The 22,015-nt window shown below is 47.6% G+C and overlaps 7 protein-coding genes across 7 annotated transcripts; 3 read left to right on the top strand and 4 right to left on the bottom strand.

Annotated features, from left to right (window-relative positions):
* The first annotated feature begins 377 nt into the window (after positions 1-377).
* Positions 378-3,190, top strand: V1508DRAFT_417090 (uncharacterized protein). The gene is made up of 2 exons (XM_066940296.1): positions 378-2,529; positions 2,588-3,190. The coding sequence occupies exons 1-2, from the start codon at positions 491-493 to the stop codon at positions 2,952-2,954; spliced, it is 2,406 nt and encodes an 801-aa protein (XP_066795933.1). The 5' UTR covers positions 378-490; the 3' UTR covers positions 2,955-3,190.
* Positions 3,191-3,656: 466 nt separating this feature from the next.
* V1508DRAFT_120614 (dolichol phosphate-mannose biosynthesis regulatory) lies at positions 3,657-4,479 on the bottom strand. Its single transcript, XM_066935918.1, has 3 exons — positions 4,347-4,479; positions 4,008-4,265; positions 3,657-3,942 (listed from the first exon to the last, which is right to left on the bottom strand). The coding sequence occupies exons 2-3, from the start codon at positions 4,074-4,076 to the stop codon at positions 3,781-3,783; spliced, it is 231 nt and encodes a 76-aa protein (XP_066795932.1). The 5' UTR covers positions 4,077-4,265; positions 4,347-4,479; the 3' UTR covers positions 3,657-3,780.
* A 2,801-nt stretch (positions 4,480-7,280) lies between these two features.
* Positions 7,281-8,782, top strand: V1508DRAFT_354447 (major facilitator superfamily domain-containing protein; the record flags this gene model as incomplete). Its single annotated transcript, XM_066936915.1, has 3 exons — positions 7,281-7,351; positions 7,404-7,751; positions 7,807-8,782. The coding sequence occupies 3 exons, from the start codon at positions 7,281-7,283 to the stop codon at positions 8,780-8,782; spliced, it is 1,395 nt and encodes a 464-aa protein (XP_066795931.1).
* Positions 8,783-9,108: 326 nt separating this feature from the next.
* Positions 9,109-9,839, top strand: V1508DRAFT_417081 (uncharacterized protein). The gene has a single exon (XM_066940295.1). The coding sequence runs from the start codon at positions 9,272-9,274 to the stop codon at positions 9,608-9,610; it is 339 nt and encodes a 112-aa protein (XP_066795930.1). The 5' UTR covers positions 9,109-9,271; the 3' UTR covers positions 9,611-9,839.
* A 1,133-nt stretch (positions 9,840-10,972) lies between these two features.
* On the bottom strand, positions 10,973-13,655 carry V1508DRAFT_417079 (glycosyl hydrolase family 85-domain-containing protein). Its single transcript, XM_066940294.1, has 3 exons — positions 12,699-13,655; positions 12,570-12,649; positions 10,973-12,518 (listed from the first exon to the last, which is right to left on the bottom strand). Exons 1-3 carry the CDS (start codon positions 13,580-13,582, stop codon positions 11,146-11,148), a joined length of 2,337 nt encoding a protein of 778 aa, XP_066795929.1. The 5' UTR covers positions 13,583-13,655; the 3' UTR covers positions 10,973-11,145.
* A 178-nt stretch (positions 13,656-13,833) lies between these two features.
* Positions 13,834-17,024, bottom strand: V1508DRAFT_417077 (OPT oligopeptide transporter protein-domain-containing protein). Its single transcript, XM_066940293.1, has one exon. The coding sequence runs from the start codon at positions 16,587-16,589 to the stop codon at positions 14,001-14,003; it is 2,589 nt and encodes an 862-aa protein (XP_066795928.1). The 5' UTR covers positions 16,590-17,024; the 3' UTR covers positions 13,834-14,000.
* Positions 17,025-18,400: 1,376 nt separating this feature from the next.
* On the bottom strand, positions 18,401-19,806 carry V1508DRAFT_417076 (uncharacterized protein). Its single transcript, XM_066940292.1, has one exon. It carries the CDS (start codon positions 19,407-19,409, stop codon positions 18,891-18,893), a length of 519 nt encoding a protein of 172 aa, XP_066795927.1. The 5' UTR covers positions 19,410-19,806; the 3' UTR covers positions 18,401-18,890.
* Positions 19,807-22,015: the final 2,209 nt, after the last annotated feature.

Genomic DNA, 22,015 nt, shown 5'->3' with positions numbered 1-22,015 from the left:
TAGCTTTCAAAATTAGTGACGGATCAAGAGCTGTAGATGTGCTCAAGTGGGAGCCTTCAATGTCAAGGAGAAAGTAACACTAGCATATCGATTTAGCAGAGTTGAAGGAAATGAAAGTAGTGCATTAAATAATGTTAGAGAGTTGAAGGAAACGAAAGTAGTGCACTAATTCATGTTAGAGCACGGAAAGTGAAGATCGAGGCACTTGTGACGTAACCCCTCGCGAGTCACGGCGTCGATCAGAATTTTCTTCCCCAGGAACTGGGCTCCCCGCCCGCACAAGCTCAGGCCCGCAAAATTGATGCGGGTTAGGGGAATGTGTGGTGCACGTGTAATTAGCTCTCAGCGCTAGTTCTGTGCGCACTCAAATTGTTTACAATCACGTAACTCGCTGTTTGTCATAACGTGCACCCCTCCGCTGGGTAAGTCTTCTCCTCTGTTGACGACGAGACCACCTGAATCAGATTCCTCCACGCTTCCAACCTCCAGGATGGGCGATTACTCAGAAGGCATATATCCGGCGGAATCCAGTACTTATCAAGTCAGGAGAGCACTTGCCGTACGTAACGACATCAGGGATTATGTGTATGACGCTGATGACGATGACGACGAGGAACCAGTATATGTACGTTATTATCATGGCTCAGTTGGTAAAGCTTCGGCTCCTCGCAATTTGTTAGAGGCGGAGGCGCAAGCATCTCATCAGGATGTGGGCGGCAATGAGAACGAAGAGTTTATCGAAGACAAAGACAACATGGCCGCCGAGAGTGGGGATATGGGCGAAATGATCGATGTGGATATTGATGATTCTTCCAGCGATTCATCTAGTTGTGAAGAAGACTCTAATCCAGCAGTGTACCCGGTCGTTTCATCTTCCATGCTATATGACAATCAACCAAGCAATGATGCCGCTATTGCGGCTGCTAATGACTGCCAGAGAGACTCGGCGGATGCACAGGAGCAGAGGCAGGTGGACAGCCTATTCGAATCACGGAATCTAGATAGAGATAGTGACAGTATTAAGAGCTGGAAAGCAGGGGACGATGGTACTGTTGTGAGTTCAAATGAAGTTACCGAGCGGTTGAAAGCTGTCGATCAGCATTCGGAGGATGTGACCGAGGTCTATGATTCTGGTAATTCTTCTCAGAGTTACTCTTATGCTTGTCCATGTTGCGATGAGGTCGAGGCTTCTCTCTCTGAGGTTTCGAGTGGCCACACTCTAGATGACAAAACTGCAAACTCAGAATTTCAGCCCTCGTCCCCTAACAGGGCACAAGAGGATGGACTACAATCGGACACAGATGTTATTATTGCTTACTATTTTCACGAAAGCGATTCGTCAGATAGTGATGAAGTCATAGATGTTTTTCGGACGACGTCACTTCCGCCTTCACCATCTGCGTCGCTGCCTCATGTCGAACCACTAAGTGAAATGCTTTCTCCAGCGGAAACATCATTTGAGGGCCAATTAGATCGACTAGATGAGCTGGAAAGTGAAGCCTCAGGAAAGGCACGCGAATTAGTTTTTACACCAAGCGTGGCAGGACAAGCACAGTACAGAACAGTCCCCGCAGCAAGTCGTGTCTCAAGTGTCCGCAGCGTCAGCTCTGGGAGTTCACATACGTCATACGAGAATGCCGCGACATATCAGTCTATTGTGCAAGGATTTCAACCTCTCGCTAACGGGCAAGTTTCGCTTAATGCCGAGGCCATGACCATGTCTGTGCCAGGTCAGGTACCTCACGTGCTACGAGTTGGTCGAACGAGACCATCAAGCGGTCGACAAGTGTTTTCAACAATTTCTACCAATAAAATTCCACAACTACTGGGACACCGTTCCATTAAGGCTGAGCACAAGCACCACGCCTCTGGCCAGACGACCGCTGAAGACGTTAGCGAAGAGCAGACGCCCACAGTTACAAAGCCATACACAACTTTGTCGCCTCCGGCAGACTCTGAAACGACCGTTCGAGAAAGGTCTAGACAGCTGAGCGTGAATTCGTCTACCGTGACTTCCGACGAGGAGAAGGAGAATCGGTCTCCGCCGAGCCTTGTACCGCCAGCCCCCAGTCCGATTCACTCGGCTACTTTTGGGTCACTCCGAAATCGTAGAATTCGACCTGGAGGTGGAGGTGTCATATCGCCAACATCCCCATTCGCTGAAGCCACACTGAAGCCAATTCATGTACATTCCCAGGAGCCAATTTTCTTGTCATCGTCGGCGCAGTCAGAGAGCATGAAGAAACGATCCGCGTATACCTCAGCGATACGTCGTGTTTCAGAGGAGTGGCGTCAGCAATTGATCGATGGAAGCTTAGCTAGAATATTGAAGTGTGCCACAGGCAGCATTAGCGTCGCGGCACGTAGTGGCTGCATTCAAGAACTAGAGTTCTGGCTATCCGAATATGTCGATGTCGTCGTAGGCATGTCGTGTGCGTTTGTGATTACAGGTGCTACGCTGGTCGGCGTGCTCTCGTTTGTGGATGACACCGGTCGTGACTATTTTGGAGTTAGGACTATGACTTATGAGTAGATATTTTGGGACTTGTCTAACCATTCTTCCGCTTTTGCTAATTAGATTATATAGATGTGCATTGAAAGCTACTGTTTATCATGAGGTGCATGAGTGTCTAGTTCATGTCCGCTTGCCATCCATCTTCCCTTTACTAGGCATCACGGCGTCGAGTGCGGGCCTGCACTGGTTCATTATTACAGATCTATACTTCTGGTCGGTATTCAGCAGCTTCATCAGTATCCCGCCACTTATTGCAATTACTGGTCTGGCGTTATTATCTGCAGCTTACGGTGCACTAGCGGTGCTACTTGCGTCTGAGAAATTTCTGCGCTGGATACTAGGTATGACCAAGCGGCTGATGCTTGAGCAAATAGATGCCGCGGGCGTAATTACTGATATTATTGATGGGACTGACGAGGAATTGTTTGGCGATTTGTAAGTCGTCAGGTTATTAAAAGAGCTAAAGTTGGCTGGCAAGCCACATATTAATGAGGTATGTCAATGACAGCAAACAAATAGATGATTACATCGGCATTCAGTGTGATAGTTAGGTTCGGGTGGCTGTTTACATATTTATTGAAATGTGGCTAATAAAATTACTGAAGACAATGTAAATTATCAGGTGTAATAGTATAATGTATGTAATAACAATCAAAGTGGACCAAATGCAAAAAGGACATATTTCCATGATACGATACATCAGACGTGCTATTCAAGTATCTCCACATTTCCTTTCCATCTCCACTACCGGACGTTTTCTCAAACCTCCGTTTGGCGGTTTTGGTTCCTGCACGAAATAGCGCGTCAATTATTCAACCGCCATAAGCCCGTCCAACCATCGGTGTCACTGTGTTTTGCCATCAGTCCATCCGTCGACCACGCATCCCGGCAGGATCCTCGCGATAGTTAATTTCCATCGAATAGAGAGAAGAGACCTATGGATACCTTTATGACACGGACACCCAGTGATCGCGACAAACAACATACTCCGTCCCCATGCGCTTGCAACCTTTTCCATCCATAGTCAGGGTGGGGACGCAGAATACATAGTCGAACTCTAGATGAAGTCTCAGCTGAGAGCCAATCGAAGGGCTTTCTGTCGTGCAGACGAAATAGGTATTCTCATGCTCCGAAATGGGCAGCTGTCATCAGTTCTAAACAATGTTATTCTGTACACTAATATACACTCCTATTCCTGAGCCCGTCTATGAGGCACCATTGCCACGCTCTCATACAATCTTTTTCAAATAATATGCATATTATCACTATTGCCGTATTGCCCGTGGTTTAGTCGACCGCACCATCACAATGCCCAGAAAACTACCAATGATCCCCGCGGCCAGTAATAGTATCATCACTGGAATTCTGATCGCCCATTCTCGCGGTGGGAAGACATTCTGAATGGGATGCGTTGTGTCAACGAACGGCTATACCTGATAATCAGCATCGACCCCGGCTGTCAAAAAAACAATAGCGGAGACCACTGTCATACCATTATTAACGTCCATATCGTGTAGTATAAAAACGCAAAGGTAGCAAGGAAAAAAATTCCGCAGCCCATTGCTTCGCTTTCATACAGGGTTCAGATTCGACTCCGAACGGTCGATGATATGAAGCGTGTCGATGAGCTGACGGATAAAACTGTTATGGCAAAGGATGCTGCGGAGATTTTGTAAATAGGCTCATCAACTATTTCATCATGAAATTATTTCGCGGACAGTATTAAGCACTTCTGCAAGTGATGCTTCGGCTAGAGTAGTATTACAAGTACGGCTTTAGTATCACTGTTGCGCGCGTTTGCTATGACCGAGCCAAATTTTTAGTGACTTACACGACCAGTCCAAAAGCTCCTCTGGACCGCGGTTGCAGTCGCATGCCCTTGTTTGGCGCTAGGTGGATTTCTCGCGGCCGCGATTCTGAGCACAAGATTTTTGGGACATATATGTGAATGACTAATTGACAAGAAGATTTAGCGCTGATTTATTTGCTGTAGAAGCTGTCGCAGATGGCCCAATTTGAAGAGTGGGCCACTTTTGTACCGCCACCCTTGAATGAGCTACAAGTCCAGCACGATATGACAGTCGGAATACTAACGGCATACAGATCCTTGCCTATGTTATTGCAGGTTGATCCCAGGTGGCAGCAATCTCACCCGTTCTAGTTTTCCGTTCCAGATTCTTAACTGAATTGTGGGACTCCGGTCCGCGATGTCTCGTCGTTCCGATAGCTCCGATATATAGTTGTGATTGACGCCTTACGTTTCCGATTTCCGTGGTTTACGGTCTTCATGAATTTCTCGATATTTGTCTCCTATGTTATGCATGTGTTGCATACAAAGTCTATGTCAGGTCAGGTCAGGGTGTGCGCTGCACCTGATTCTCGACTCCTGGCCCATTATTTCCTCAGTTCTTCTCTCGGAAAGACATCTATAGTTATGTTGCCAGAATCAGTCTGCCGGCGTCTGGTCTGGTTCAGTTCCTTGAGTTCGTTTCTAGGATTTCGTGCCGAAACCCACCCGAACGCGTTGGTGGTGTCGTTCTTCGTCTTGGTTGGTATCAGGCGAAATGAATCACTGAGGGAACCACATAAAAGGACGGCTCCGCGTGGTGTTTATTCTATACTTAACTTCCCCGTTTGGATCTTGATTTCGCAGAAAGCATTAGGATGTTGGTGCCCGGTGGGAGATTTAACTGCCGGGTTGAGTAACATCTGGTCGTATGTGAGAAAGGAGAACGCTTTCCATTTAGCTTGCGTGGTATGCGCGCCGGCAAACCAGCCGATTTGTCTGCGCCGGCCACATTGCATTCAGAAAAATAAATGAACTCTCCTATTATCAATCCAGTATAGGTGAAAGTCAGCTCCACAATGCGGATGAAATTGGCGATTACCAGGAGGCGTGGTAAGATGAATGGACCCCGCGTCTGCTGTGGTCATTTGTGTGGGCCCTGAGTAAAGCGTTGTACGAAAAATAAAACCGACATTTCCCCTCCAACCCCAAATTGGTGTGGGCATGATTGCTGGCGTTTGGTGTAACATTTGGTATGTTGTACTTTTATTACAATTATTTTTCTGCGTGGATTGCTTCATTCAAGGGTTTGGTACAAGTGGCCAGCGGAGATTATAAGCCGATCTCCGGCAACATGAAATTGACCAGAAAGACACAGTATTGCAATAAATATGGCAAATTCGCAGCGTCCTTACAAGTTTCATTGATTGACATTGTGGCAAATACTTGCCATAATTTTGTGATTGCAAAACCCTTATCGGTTTAGCAGCATGGATGTCTTGTCTACCTGTAGCTTGTTGAACAGTGGCAGGAGAATGACTTGAAAACGTCATATTACTTGTCATGCACATGGATGAGTACGCATTTGTCAGTGGACATCAGGTTATATTGGTAGTAAGACCTTAAGAATAATTTCGTACCACTATTGTGTAGTTTGCAATTTGTAGAGTCCATTTACTTTGTCTCGCGTGTCCTCGTTGTCGTTATAGTGTTCATCGCAATCGAGCCGCCAGATCAGTTAATCCGGAAGCGGAAAGTCGTCGACGATCACATTGCTAGACTTGGGAAGACTTGTGCTGCGACCGCGTGATTATGGAAGTTTAGGTTGGATCCGCGTCGTTCTAATTGGGTGCAGCACAAGCGACACCATGCAGCGACAAGAGAATTCAGATTGTGATCTGTTTGATAGAATAATCTATGCCAATCAGTATTCTTTCGTGAATGACCTTGGCATGGAAGACGAGACGACAAGCGCGATAGCGAATTTAATTGTCCCCCCACAATCGAGTAGTCGGGTGAACTCAACAGAATGCGGGGAATGCATATCAAAGATCGGCGGTACGATGCCGCATAGGCGCGGCTTGGGGGCCCCCGAGAACAATTGTGCAGCCCAACGCCGAATCAATCCAAATTAGTACTGGAAAAAGTGGGAGTCAACTGAGAGTTTTTCCGAAAGGTGGGGTAGCAAATTGAGTTTTTCCGCCGCTTCTACCCCCATGTTCTAGCACAAGATAACAATGCTGGTCTGGCAAGTCGATAAACGCCCCCAACGAAGTTTCTTATGGCCAAGAATCAATGCCATGGCGGACATCAACTGCCTTCACTTGCGATATCCATCTTCATAGAGTATGGGGCTTTGTCATGCCCCATGTTAGCTAAGCGTCAAGGTAATGAATATGCTGATAGTATTGGCAGTAGACGGGTTGTTAACTAAGGCGCACTTTAAGGCGCAGGCGAACTAGCCTTGTGATCGCTGTTCGCCTCGTGACAAAGATTTAGTGGCGAATGAGAGAGATCCGCTGATCTTTGTGCCTCACAAAACATGCGGAAAAAAATGGTCGGCGGCGTCGTGCACGGTCCTTTGTCCCCCACGACCCCCTGGTTCTGGGATCCACTGTCCTGGTGCCTATCATGCCAAGATTTTGTTATTAGTTACCTGTCTCTACGTGTCCAGAATAGGTCAATAGGCATTGTGGAGCTTGCCCCGCATGTCAACCGCGCAGGCGGAGTTAATCCGAATGTCCTGCGAACCCACACTAAAATATAAATATACTCACGAATGTGCCCTCAGGATATACCTCATCTCCGTCAGTTTTCCCTCGTCATCAAACACACTTCGCAATGGCATCCGAAAAGGAGTTCGCCGCCGAAAAGGCGTCCATTCACAATGTCGAGCAGTCCCTGGATCTTTCGCAGCTCTATGGAGGCGAGTTCGAAGGCATAACGCTTCCGCCAAAAGGTTCTCCTGAGCGGGAGGCAATGGAGAAGCGTCTCAAAAGGAAGATTGATATTGCCATTCTGCCCTGTGTCATTCTCATGTATATCATGAAGTAAGTGCTCCTTTCCTTCGGTATGGCTAGACTTATGCTGACAACAGCCCAGCTACCTTGATCGCAATAACATCGCTGCCGCTAAACTCGGTTCGCTTGTCAAGGACTTGCATCTCACGAGCACTCAGTACTCCACCTGCGTGTCCATCCTATTTGTCGGTTACATCTCCATGCAGATCCCATCCAATCTTATCCTTGAAAAGGTTGGCCGGCCTGGGCTCTATCTCCCGTCCGCTATGGCCATCTGGGGCATCTTATCCACTTTGACTTGTGTCGTTCATAGCTATACCGGCTTGCTGGTCGTGCGGCTGCTGATTGGATTCGCCGAGGCCGCGTTTTATCCTGGAGTCATGTTCTACTTATCTTGCTGGTACACTCGATTCGAGATTGCCAAGCGTTCGTATGTCCGCCTCTTGACGATTGGTCAGTCAGTAACTTGAGCTCACGTTTAATAGGGCAATCTTTGTCGTTGGCTCCTGGCTCTCCGGCGCTTTCTCAGGTCTGATCGCTTACGGCGTGCTCGAATACCTGAACGGTGTCCATGGCCTCGCGGACTGGCGCTGGCTGTTCTTAATCGAAGGTGTCATTACTATCGGTATTGCCTTTATCTCCATGATAATCCTGCCCAATCTTCCAGCCACTACACGCTGGCTGTCGAAAGAGGAACGTCTTCTTGCTGTCGTGCGAATGATCGAGGATGTCGGCCAGCGCGACGATGACAGCGCACCTAATTCTGAGCTAGAGACCGCCGAAGTCCTTCCCCAGTCCAAGTTTCGGTCCGCGTTAGTCGGCTTCACAATGGCGGTGCGTGACCCCAAGGTCCTCAACTTCTTGCAAATGATGTTCTGTTTCGCCGGCACAGCAGGTATCAACACAGTGTTCCCGACGATCGTGAACTCCCTCGGGTTTGACAGACCGAAAACCCTCCTCTTGACTGCCCCACCGTGGCTTTTGGTTGCCGTGACCTCTGTCATCAACAGTTTTCACTCCGACAAGACCGGCGAACGCTACTGGCACATGATGTGGGGCCCTTGTCTCTCCCTCGTCGGATTCGTGATCGGCATCTCAACCACCAAAACAGCTCCCCGCTACGTCGCAATGATGCTCCTACTACAAATCTACAACTCCTGGGCTCTTGGCTTTGCCTGGCTGTCCAATTCCGTCCCGCGACCACCAATCAAACGCGCGGCCGCGGTCGCAACCGTCAATATCGGTGGAAACATCCCCAATATTTTCGTGCCCTATTTGTTTTACACGGGCTCCTCGCCGCATTTTTATGTCGGTTTTACCGTCTGCATTATATTTGCATTTTTGGGTATGACGGGTGCCACGACGTTGAGATGGCAGCTTAAACGGTTGAATAAGAAGCTTGAGTCAGGACAAACGGTTGACGGGTTGGATGGAACCACTGGTTTCCGGTTTTTGCATTAGATTTATTTTGACTGATGACGAATGCTTTGGATATAAGAGTTTGTAAATTAAGGATATTTGTTTGACAACAATTTACGTCCAGCGTGCACTAGTTATACTTGCGTTAAGTATCTTTTCCCTAACCCTGCCTCTGCTCAATTTGTGCCAATTTAAAGAAGGGGCAAGATAAATCTACACCCCCCAATACTAAAGCTACACCGCTTGTGACGCATTCATGCCATAAACATGGCAGGTATTATCCCCATAGTGTTTGGAAATACTGGATCACCGCGGAGCGCACGGCTTGTCTTCTAAAATACCCCTACCCCTGGAAATACTGGTCCGGTCCAGCTGATAAGGCGTGCTCTTAGTGAATAACGGCAGCCGATAAATTTGATTCTATAAAACCAATTAGCGTGTCTCCCTCGGACACGCCCTGTCAATGACTAATCCCGCATGGGGGCAAACCGTCATGTTTAAAATGGGGAGAGTGGGAAGGACTTTAACGAAATGCACCTTTCTTCTGTAACTGAAACGATCACTTCACAAGCAGTGCCAGCAACCCAAGTGATTCCCGGAGACACTGAAAATCTACCTGTTGAAGCTAGTCGAGAAAACTATCCTGGGGGAGGCAAGGAAGCATGGAGATGTCTTTTAGGCTCATTCCTCTTGATGATCCCATCCTTCGGCTTCCAAACCGCAACTGCGAGCCCCGTTCAAGTACACCCAACCAAAATGACTGACATTTTCATCCAGTTGGCTCTATACAAGACTATATCAGCACACACCAGCTGTCGAACTATAGTGTCCGCGATGTGGGATGGATTTCGGCCGTCCTTGTTTTTCTGACACTATTTCTCGGCGTACAAGTCGGACCTCTCTTTGACCGATATGGGCCACGTTATCTGCTGCTCTGCGGAACGACCGCAAGTTTCACCTCTTATATCCTCCTCGCCCAATGCCAGAAATACTGGCACTTCATACTCTGCCTAAGTATATGTGGAGGAATTTCCTCCGCGATCATCACCAGTGTCTCCATTACGGTGCTGAGCCACTGGTTCTACAATCGGGAGTCTGCATGGGCGGCTCATCCATTGGAATTCCGCTGATCCTCCGCAGCCTTTTCCCACGGTATGGCTGGGCATGATCTATCTGAATTGTCGCATTCCTAGCTCTGGGTTGTTATGCCTTTGGGGTCTTTTATCGTCCAGGGACGATCACCAAAGGCTCCATTAGCAAGAGCCGTTGTTGACTTTAAGGTTTTCTCATCTCCACGACTTTTCTTCCTTGCTGTCGGTGTGTTTTCTTTCGAGTTTATTGTCTTTGGTTGTGCGGCATTACTGCCGACATATGTCCGGTTCGCGAATTTTGGGCCCGATACACAGTTTTATTCTCTAGCGATTCTGAACAGCTGTAGTTTTTAGGGAGGACAGTGCCAGGGTTGGCGGCGGATAAGATCGGAAGGTTCAATATTTTGTTGTTGTTGATCATAGTCACTTTAACGGCGATGGGGGTGGTCTGGTAGCCTGTAGGTGATCGTAATGAAGCCACCCTCTACGTGGTTGTTTCGCTTTTTGGATTTGGATCTGGAGGCTGGTTATCTCTTGCGCCTGTTTGTGCGGGGCAGCTGTGGCGTACCGAGGAGTATGGACGGTTTTATGGCACTTTGTACAGTGTGGCTGCCTTTGGGGTCTTGCTAACGGTGCCTGTGGGGGGAGAGTTGCTCCAGTCCACTACGCCACAAGTACTGATAGGGTTTTATGCTGCAGTCCTGTTTTCTGGGTTGGCGTCTATCACGGCGTCGAGGTGGGCTTTGCTGGATTGGAAATGGCGGTGGAAAGTCAAGGTATAGCCAAAGAGGACTATATTCAACTTTCGAGCACTGACATTTTGTTGGTGGCTTATTGTACTTACAGTCTGTAACGGAGGATATCAAACACATGTTCGAACCAACACGGAACAAAACTCACAAGCCGAACCTCGGCGACATGAAGCCTGAACGCACTCGACCTGGCTGGTATATTGGCCCTTCTGGAGAGGTTATCATTCAATGGATGGTACATAGTGACACTCATTACATTGAATCATATTCCCGAGGCTATGAAGACAAGGCGGCGGGGCAATTGTCGTGAAAAACGCACAAATCACATCGACGGCTGCCAGAATGTTTGGAATTGGAGCGAGTTTAATAAAATTACGCATGCTATATAATAGATTTTACATAGTCGTTTTTTTTGTCATTTTCTTGTAATAATCGGTTCTTGCATTCCCGCACCATAATGCCGACTTGTTAATACCAAAAACTATTAATTCAATGAAGTAACCTGCACCAACACCTCAACAATGCAATATAAGGAACAAAATGCCAAATTAGCCTAATGCTATTAAACAGAAACAATTTGTTCAACTCCTTTAACTATGGTACCACCACAACCGACCGCGTCGATGCGCACTCTTAAATTCACGACAGGGATTTCAGAAGAGGTAACTTTCGTTCGATCTGACGAATCACTAGCCATGCTAGTGATTGTCATACTGCTAAAGGCCTCCGTCAAGGTCTCTTCCGGAACCTTGATCACCTCGTCAGACAGCACCAATCCAGGCGCACATGCGACGCCTATCATCCGTCCGTTCACATACACAATCCACTCAGTAGTCTCATGATCTTCATCCCATCTCAACGCCTTCGCGTTCTCATAACTCCCCACGCGCACGTTAGTAACCCGAACAGGCGCAGTCACGCTCGGCGCAATGGCTTCTGCATCGTGCTGAGCTACTGCGGCCGCATGCTTGCTAAGTAGCAAGATACTCCCCAAATAAATTGATCCGGAGAAATTCTCGCCGCATTCAATATCAAGATGGTTAATTTGAAACAAGAACCTCGGCAGTCTAATCCCATGCCATCTTTCCGTTTCCACTTGAGCGCCTTCTGGGATGCCAGACTGTCCCGACTTGGAGCAAATCGGTGGTCGTCCAGGAACTTTAAAGCTAAACGACTTCCGTACCCAGGAATCCAATACCGATCCCGACAAATCCGCCTCAAATGCCGGTGCCTCGGCATAAATATCATGTGGAGTATCGGAATCAAGTTCATCATAGCACGTGGTGCCGTGCGCTTGGCGGGTCACGAGCAACCAACGGCCCGAGAGTCTGATTTTCACGTCGCCTTTCGAGCATTTCATAAAAGTTACGAAGAAGATGAATGGTGTAGATGGTTGCAGGACAAAGTCGAGGAGGAATAATGGGGTCACAAAGACACGTGGCTGGCGGAGTTGGTAGGAGGAGGTCATGCGCCGAAGGGTGCCGTTAATCGACCGGGACGGCGATGTCGGAGGTGACGGAATTTGTCGTGACGAGATAGAATGTTGGGGTGCTGATGAAAAGATGGCGTCAAAATATGGCGACTGGTTGTAGGGGTCCGATGTGAACTTCAGACTCGAACCTCCGTAGAAACCGAGCGTGTAGTCGATATTCCAAGAAGTTTTAAATGTTCCTGGAAGCGCCGTCGAAATGTGCTGCTGCAACAGTCGTCTGTTGTACGACTCTAGATACGGAGAATGCGATGTGTGAGGATAAGTCGGTAATGCTGTTTGCAGGCTTTGACTGACCCAAGGCTCGAGATACTCCGCCTTGCCATTGACAAAGAACTTCTGACCATGGCCAGTGTTGAACGACGTATAAAACATCTGATAGTTTTCCGTCTGCAATACGGGTACTGGGTGTGGCCGTATGAATTCTGAAATACTAATATTGCGCTCTAACTGTGTTAGTTAACTTATACCTGACGACATCTTACATCTATACTCACTGGTCTCATTGTCGACTTTATCGTACCAAAATGAAAAGTCATTGGTCTCAAAATCCTTCGATCCAAGCTCTTCATATACCCTGCACATTTGTTAACTTGAGACCGTTAACCTGAGTCAAACACACATACCAAGCCGGTGCAAACAAAGCCAAGCTTGTTCCAGAAGCCTCTATCCGGCCTAATGCTTTTCCAATCTCCCATTTTGCCGGATACTGCACATTTCGTCCCCACACGTCCAATCCAGTCCACAGATCAAGTCGGAACAACATCCCCGCCAATTGCGCACCTTCAAACACCTGTCTGTCTTCCCAAAAGTAATTCGTAAAGAGCCCACCTGCCGCACGAAAGAACGGAAGCGTGGTCATATTTAAGGCATCTTGATAGTCGACCCTGTTATCTGAGGTGAGGGAATCGTACCAAATTACCCGCGCTTCGGGACCTACCACCTTATGTAGACAAAATTTTAAATATTCGATAAAGTGGAGCAATTCCCTCGCCTCAGCAGGACTTCCCATCGTTGTTTCCATGTTTAGCAAGTACCCGTCAAATCCGTAATGCTTCGCTAGTCGAGTAAATATATCTGCGTACAAGTACCCGGTCCCCGCGGGATTCGGTGTCAATAGCAATCGCGCGTCCGACACGCTACTGTCATGCTCAAAGATAACTGTCCCCAAGCACCTCACACCAGACTTATGACATGCATTAGTCCAAGCAACTGGCGGCACGGCAACCCTCTTGTGTGAGAAATACACAAAAGTATCAATCAACGCCAAGGCTCGCGCCCAATACGCGGTGCCAGTCTTGTGCGGGAAGTACCCTTGGAACAAAGCATCTTCGTCCGCACTGTACCCACCTTTGAAGTCGTGGCAGACGAGAAGACGAGGACTGAATATGCGGTCTGGATACCGGTGACGTCGACGAAGAGGCGCGCGCGATATTTGGAGGTCGTCTTGAGACTCCTGCCAATCCTGTAGCACTTGAAGGCTTGAGAAATATCGGCAAGATGTTGCCATCTTGCCGTTTCCGCCGTAGGATTTGGCAATCAAATGTCGATGGGGTGAGTGCGAAACGAACTGTTGCCCAACGTTAAAAAGCGGAGGAATTACCGCCAGGCCAGTTCGATGCTCATCGCGTATATTATTGTCGCCCTAAACCGGATGCAGAAGGAGCCACAGCCACATACATGTTTTCCAAGGCTAACACAGCCACAGTTGCAGTACGTTAGTGTGAGCACGGAGAACGCGACAGGTGTACGTAAATTGAACCTCGGCCAATATATTCAGCAAATAAGAATTAAATCAATCCATTATACAAATATACAATCGCTGTTACTTTTCGCTGTTGCAAAGCTTCAGGTTGTTACAAGCAAACTTTAGCAAAGTACAGATATGCCACCGCAAACAACATTTCCTGCTCATCAAAGGCAATCAACTAAGGGAATTGTCCATACGGCAATCCGAAATATCCCGCTGCAGGTATATCTAACAATGTCTGTCGCCCATTACCTCCATCAATACCGGCATACACAACATTATTTCCCCACCAATTCAACATAACAGACTTATACTGTACAGCAAAGAAAATAATGATCGCCGAGAACGCAACGGCCGCGGTCATGGACGCAGAAAGCAGATAAACGTATTTCTCCCACCAGGCGAGGTAGCGACGCTTGACGAAGTACATGAAGAAAAGCGACAGATAGAAGCCAGGGGTAAAATATGACAAGTTGTACGGAGCCCAATTCTGCATGCCGCCCGCGATAAGGATGGGGTTCCAGTTTGCTAACAACTTGGGGAACCTCTTCTGCGCGTACCAGAACAGCGGGGCGATAAGTGCACCAATAAGGAAACACCATTGAAGGATCGGGTACAAACCGCCAAAGAGTCGCTTAGGACCGAGTACACCCCACATCACAGAAGCGGAGTAAATGGTTTTGAGCGATGGGCAGGTGAACTTATCTGGCTGATCCGGGTGGCAGAGATTTGGGATGTGGCCCATTTGCCAGTTGACGACGCCAACGGAGACGATGACCTGGATGATTGTGGACAGCATTTGACCTCGGAAGACGGCGCGCGGTGGAATCTTAGAGTAGTGAGCCATCTTCTGGTCAGAAACATAACTCTCGGCTTGACCGTCGATATTGTAGCCGTAGCACTTGAGGATCAAGTTGGCGGTGCCGTTACCAGGGAAGAAGTAGCCCGCGAGCATCTCGGCCAAGACGTTGAGACCCAGATTGAACCCAGTGGTGGCGTAGATGAGCAGGAGCGGAATCAAGAAGACTGCATTCAATGCAATGATAATCACAAATCCCCAAACACCGACATTCGTTGGGTATATCTCGATCGAAATGATACCGAGCACGAACGAAAGGAGAACGATACACAAGTACCACCAATCTGGAACCTCCTTGTATTTGGACATCATCTGTGACAGTGGATCTGTAAACTGCTCATATATGCTTCTTCCGCGGTGACGGATACCGTGCCAAAAGTCTTGGAACGACGCCATGATAGGTCTCCATTCGCGGAGGAGGACATAAATGACAGCGAGAGGGTATGTTGCGAGAAACGCACCATAGAGAACCAAGTTGCCCGCAGACCAGTACGGAGGCGAATATGCCTGATACTTCTTCATGTCAAGAAGGTCATTGGTCAAGACTTGAGTGACGTCGTAAGGATTGCCCGTGTTATCAACGATCAAGTTGGTGTTGATCGGAATATATGCGGTCCACTTGTAGTTCGACCAATTGACGGCAATGATGATGAAGAACGAAATTATCATGCCAATGTACTGATTAAAGAGTGAGTAGAATGGGATTGCAAGTGGCGGAACCCATGTTATATTGGCCACATTCCAGTCGAATGTCGTGATCGGGCTAAGACCCAGACCAAGAACCGACCCGGTGATAACGGCGAGATTATAGTTGTTCGGCGCAATCCAAGTTATCCAGTTAAACGTGCTGAGACCGTTGAAGAGGTAGTCAGGGAGCCAAAAGTATACAAACATGGCAACGAAAACGACAAAGAAGAACCAGTAACGAGAGATAGTCCAGCCGTTGATAGACCTCTTCTTCTCCGGAGCAAGCAACGCACGGTTAAGCGCAACAGTCGGCAAAATAGTAGGCCAGATAGCTTTTGTTGGATAGACAACCCATCTACGGAGCACACCCGCAAACCCAAAGCCAAACATTTGAGTCGAGAATGATTGCAAGAACTGGTAACCATATCCCACCCACTTCTGGTTGTAAAACATCGGAAGCTTCTGCGTCATAACATTGTACTGCGTGACCCACGTACCAGTCATGGTGACGTTGACCATAATCGTGACGAACATCTGCTCCTTGAGAGACCATGGACAAGGATTCAGCGAATGACGCTTGCCGCGGAACGTAAAGCCCCAATCAGGCAGCAGTTGCATGGCCTTGCCACAGGGATACAACAGAACCTGGACAACCGCAGACGTGATGGTAATCGAAGGCATACGAGTGGTGAAGAACTGATTAACACCAGTTCCGATGATAGTCCAGATAATAGCGAGCAAGTACGCACGGAACGTCTCCACCGGAGCGGTAGGGTCGTCATATGGATCGGTAACAGCACGGACCTCCGGATATGGCGAGAAGTAATGAACCAATGTGGCCTCGGCACGGATATCAAAGTCATAAACATCATGGTCGGCACCGTATTTCTCCTCGCCCTCGAGCAACCGCTCGATCTTGTCCATAGTTTCGGATGGAAAGTTAGCATCTTCCGCATGCGTCCGCACTATGTCCTGCAAAATTGCAAAGGCCTTTTCAAAGGAGAGTTCAGAGAGCTTCTCAAAGACAAAGTCTACATCTGCAGAACCAGCGTGCAGCCTTTCGGTGCCAGCTTCCTCCGAGAATCTGTATTGGAAGCGCTCGCGAAGCTCATGAATCTCGTCGGAGTCGATAGTTGCATTGGATTTCTTTTCGTAGGAGCCTGTGAACTCCGTAGAGAGTATCACGGGCTCGGCGATGGTTTTGTCGGTACCCTGCTGCATGTTGGTGAAGAGAGCAACGTCTGTGTTCAGAAGACAGAAAATCCGCGCCAGAGAGCAGTTTATGTAGAATGAGTTTCAGCAGAAGATTGTTGTTAAATGACAGGTTGTCAGAAGTCTCGTGGCATACCCACCATTGATTGATAGTACTCGTGTGATAATAATCGTCTGCAAGCCACAGACCCACAAGGGACGATATACCGTAAGCAGATCTGTCAGCTGTTTCACTCCCGTCTTCTTCACAATTGCCTTCGCAGATGGTTGGATTCGTGTCAGCTTGCCGCAATAGGATAATCAGTATTCCAACGCGAATAAGCTCACGCGCAATCGTGCTGGTGGAACTAAAATAGGGTATCAATAATCTAATTAAGTTGCAGTTGAAATGCTGTGATAATTTCTACGCAATAGTACCCAGAAAAGCCCGAAGGAGCGGTACCGATATCGGCAAATGCAAAGGTGGAGGCATATGAATGAAAGTCTTTTGCTAGCAGACTGGAGCTCAATCACCGATGAGGCGCTTGATTCACTGTCGGGCGTTGAGTGGCCGGACCTGGGCGCTAGTCCAAGCTCGCACAAGCTCGCACAAGCTTTATGGAGAGAGAACCCGTTCTGCAGTCTGTGCGGCACCACGGTCCACTACTTGGTACCCGAAGCACCTTCCTAAGTCTGCGGCATGTAACTGATACTGTATTATATTCATTATCTGGAGCTGTAAACTCACTTCTTGCAAGTGAAGTCATAAATGCCGCATCTGGATCGGTCACCTTCGGCGCCGGTCAACACTATTTTGGTCGACTACAACAAAGAAGATTTACGACTAGTCCTTGTTCTGGGCCATCCTGGACCTCTCTTGGCCTGGGCATGCGATTATTCGTTTCCGCATTACGGTATTCGACATGCGTGAAATATTGGCTTATGCAAAGTCACTTTGAGACTGTCTCTACGACTGCCACGGTCAACCTAGCGCATTGCTGATGATGTTATCAATACTTACAATTGTAGTCTAGACTAATTAGAAATAAATGGTCAAGCAATATGCAAAAAAACAATCACGGAACTGGGCGGATACTACCTTTACAGACCGCTACATTCCTCTTATCGGCGCCGCAAAGTCTCGCGATTTCTTTCTGGCATAATGTCTCTACTAGCACGAGCTCAAGGACCGATTAGCGCCGACTATGCCAAACGCCAGCCCAGAAGTAGAGTTCAGTAAATCAAGTGGTGGCGCGAAACTGAGAATTAACGGCTGGCAGAGTCGGCATGCAGTATACAAATTAAGGAGATATGGATGTCTCCCTAGTTCCTCGCGAGAAGTATGCCAAACCTAGTTACTGAGGACTAAGTTTGACGCCGCGCGCTGCATTGGGTATCTTACCGAGGGAACGTTATGTAGGGTTGTTACAGATTAAGGGGCCCGTTCTATTAACATGAAGGACGGTTGGATGGACTAGATGCCCGTAGGCTGACGATAAACCGATCGAGCAATCGTTAAAACTTCTTTCCTTTAATTTTCGCAACCAAGTTCTATGTTGGTACATCAGCGAAATATGTATCTTCAAGAATTGTATAGCCCTGTGCTTTGAACATCATTGAATATATCGAGGAAACAGTATTTAATTATTACTTGATGGAAGTGGAACCCGAGGAAGTTGAGGCTGTTGCCGAATCTGCCGAGAGCCCGGACATCAATGGTGACTTGCAGTAGACGTTTCGCGCGACAGGTACTCGAATTCACAATGTAGTCGTTACATATTAAGAAGTGTGGAGGGTGAAGTCCGTGATTTTGTGAATTCAGTGTATGAAATCTGCTGATTCTCTGGTTACAGGAAGTTACTTACGGGACGTGACTAAGGCCAAAGATAGTAGATTCATTACATTATAGTGTGCACTTGTTGAACAAACCAAGTTTTATCATTCCGTGGGTGATACAGTCCAGCCAAATGCACTTCTTCCCGCATATCATTATTCGCGCCAACAGTGCCCCCCCTTACCCTGAAAATCTACCGAGGTCGAGATATACCATAACCCGGCAATCTGAGTTTCAAAGTGCAGGGTAAGGGCATAGTTAATGAGGTCATCGATTCTGCTGCGCAAAGACTTAGTGCTGTGCTGGGCCGCTAACGATAAGCCACACGCGAAGTGAGAGGAATCCTTACACCGATCAGGAAAGGGCCATCTGATATATCTCAGTCATTCGTTTTGATTCACCGATCACAAAATTTCTTTTCACAGAAATCGGACTGAAAATCACACATCCAAAACTCAATCGTTATCCTAGTACTGCTGCATAAAGTCGTCACGCTACTATTGCATGCCTTCGACCCGCTGTTTCAGTGCCTGATTAAGCAATTTAAAACTCTTCTCCGTCTGTTTTAAAATACCTCCAAAAAGCGGAACTAACACTCCACCAAATGTTTCTGCCTGGACAAACCTGGTTTGCGTAGTGCCATCGTCCCCGGTAAATGGTAAAAATTCAAAAGAATGTTCTCCCGCAAACAACAAGCCAAACATCAATTTTCCTTTCCATCGAAACAGCTCCTTGCTGTTTTCAAGAACGATAGGGTACATCACGCTCGTCATGCCACTCTCCAACTTCAGCGTGATTTTGAGTTGCGTGCCAGGATCGGGTGTCGCGCCTGGCGGCTTATGGACTGCGATGGACACCATGAACGGATTCCATTCGGAATGTGCCGAAAAGTCGAGGAATACGGCGTGGACTTTGGACGGCGGTGCTGATATTGTGATGTTTGTAGTAATCGATCGCGTCATATTGTGTATTTGCTGTTCGGTGAATGACTGGTTTTGCAACAAAAGGGCAGTCATGATTTTCCCTGCTGCTAGATAACCCTTACCCGTCTAAATGACAGCCTAAGCGTGATGAGAGCGCGCCGTCACGTAACTTTGTCTCTCATTTTGTCTCCTAACCCGGAAAGCCTTTGTCCCCGGTTGTTGCATGGACTAAGACTGCGAACACTTTTGTGGATATTTAACGCATAGCGTAGTGCCATCGACTTCGTAGTATCGAGCGCCGTCGTGTGAACTGCCCTGCCGAGTAGGCACATCACCAAACTGGGTTAGGGCAAAATCTGTGAAAATCGCTGAGATTGGACATCCCCGTCGGCTTGCGACATTTCTTATTACTAGAAGTAGGCGATGAACTATATAAATAAATCGTAAACATCTGAAATGCACATAAATAGACGACTTCGATCATCGTTACATTTAAACGGACTGGACACGAGCCACAAACGAAACTATTATGGCTTTTTACGCCCTAGATTTGTGCTCAATGGAACCCTTGCCCGATACTAGTCCCGCTGTTCGCACTATATGTTACGCCCTAAATTTACGCCCTCTCGGACTACTACCAGATATGGCCTAGACTGAGTAAATCCCCGAAAAAGAAGGTATAGATGCTAAGCCCGTTTAAGGCTAACTCTAACCTTAAATGTTGCATGAAACTGAGTTAAAGTTTGACGTGAAATCGTAAATTTACATGACGAAATCTAGGCGAAAAGAGCGGGAGCATCTGGGTAAGGGTTAGTAACTAGGCCCAAGAAGGGCTGCACAACCTCTATTATATTCACAAATCGCAGCTAAATTACGTCGAAAGGGGAACAAACAGCTTACCAGACGACAGACTTAAGCATGACTTGTAGGGAATATCCCCGGTGAAATTGCTCAAAGAATTTATATCCATACAACCGCGGCCAGTTGCACGAGAGTCAAGAATATGACAAGCAAACTAATGATGAGGCCGACGTCGAGGTTGACAAGGAAGGAGTAGCTGTACTTGGAAATATGCGAATAGTAATGTAGGCGCACGCCTTGCATAGCATTATCGCATTTTACAGTGCACAGGAGCAAAGTAAATGATAATAAATTCCGCCAACACACTTTAGATCGTCAGACCCCTATTTGCCATAGTTTGCAACAGGATCGCGACAATGACAGCGAACTCGTTTGTAAACGCCAATAATACCAATGACAGAAGGGGAGACGGGAGCCGGCGTTTTCAGACTCTCTGAAAGGCTCGACAGTAGTGTACTGTCTGTTTCATGAAACAACTCATTCGCTTGATCATGGATGTGATTGATGCGAACTATATCCATATCACAGAATTAATATAGAGGCGGGCATCGCCGGTTGCATAAGGAACAAACCTTACCAATTTAACCCTTGGTCAAACGAGTGAGTAATCGTAAACCCTAACTTTTTGCCGGAGAATTCTGAGAATTCAGATGTGGTTATTACGCACCTGATACCCTGCAGCTACGCTATCCTGTATAAGACGTATTCAGCACACAGGAACGATGTTGACGGACCTGGATTAGCTTGCGACAAGTTCACTACCGTTGTGTGGTTAGGAGCATTGTGATGACAAAGCTCGCAAGCCATGGCCACATAATAGACGCTGCCGCAATTGAAGCCGTCCCCATTATTGTAAGTGCGGTAGGATACATGAAGCTGGGCGCCAACAAGAAGCCGTGGCGGACAAGTGCAGGCGCCACGGGGATCGTTGCATATGGGATATTAGCCCAATTCTAGGTGCATTATTAGGCATTCACATTAGGTTCATATTGGTAAGTGGCAAATTGAGACTTGACTGCAGATGTAGCAAATAGTGACTTCGACCACACGGTACCGCAGTACGGTTGCCGGAAGCTCGGGCGTATGCAGGGCAGAGAATCTTGCCCGCCAAGAGCCGAGACATCCGCGCCACGGAAAAGTTTTATCGTCCGATAAGAAGCTTGACACCACATTCGGCGACTACACTGCATAACAGTTACGCTGTTGTGCTTCTCTACATAGTCGCAAAGTATTCTACTTGAATAGGGAAAGCAGTTCTATGCAACAGATGGGGCACAATGCGCACTGATCACCGCTCTAGGCTTTGTAGAGATATGCTCAGTAGTGATGGCAAGGCCATACCCCAATTACGCCTCCGCCGAACAAACTTTACTACGCTGACTGACCGTTTTCCGCAGTCTGATGCTCTCCACTGTCGGCGTTCACCGAATTATGATAGAGTAATAATCGTCGGTCACACTGAGTTATCATATTGTTAACCTCGGAGTCAGATGCTTCCGGTTCGGTACATGCATGTTCTATATGCTCAGCTCTCATTATTTGGGGGCCTCTGAGATTCCCAGAAGCTCCTAGTGCAATACTTGTGGCCCACAGGTCTATTGTTTGCCGTGCTCCTAGCCATTTATGTCTCCCATTGCGCATTCCGACGACTGAGCATTCCGACGACTGAGCATTTTCCGACGACTGAAATAAGTCTCTGCAATCTCTTTGGTATCTTCAATTCATCCGACAATATGACTAGAGTTAAGCTGCGCAAAGAGATTCCAGTGCTGCAGCATAACGTTCAGTCGCTAGGTTTAACACCAGTTTAGCATGCGGCGTCAGGTGCGACGTTTATT

Source organism: Lipomyces doorenjongii (genome assembly GCF_038497915.1).
Source record: "Lipomyces doorenjongii strain NRRL Y-27504 unplaced genomic scaffold V1508scaffold_23, whole genome shotgun sequence".
NCBI lineage: Eukaryota > Fungi > Ascomycota > Lipomycetes > Lipomycetales > Lipomycetaceae > Lipomyces > Lipomyces doorenjongii.
The sequence above is the reverse complement of the archived record's forward strand: the minus strand, read 5'-3'. Positions and strand labels throughout refer to the sequence as shown.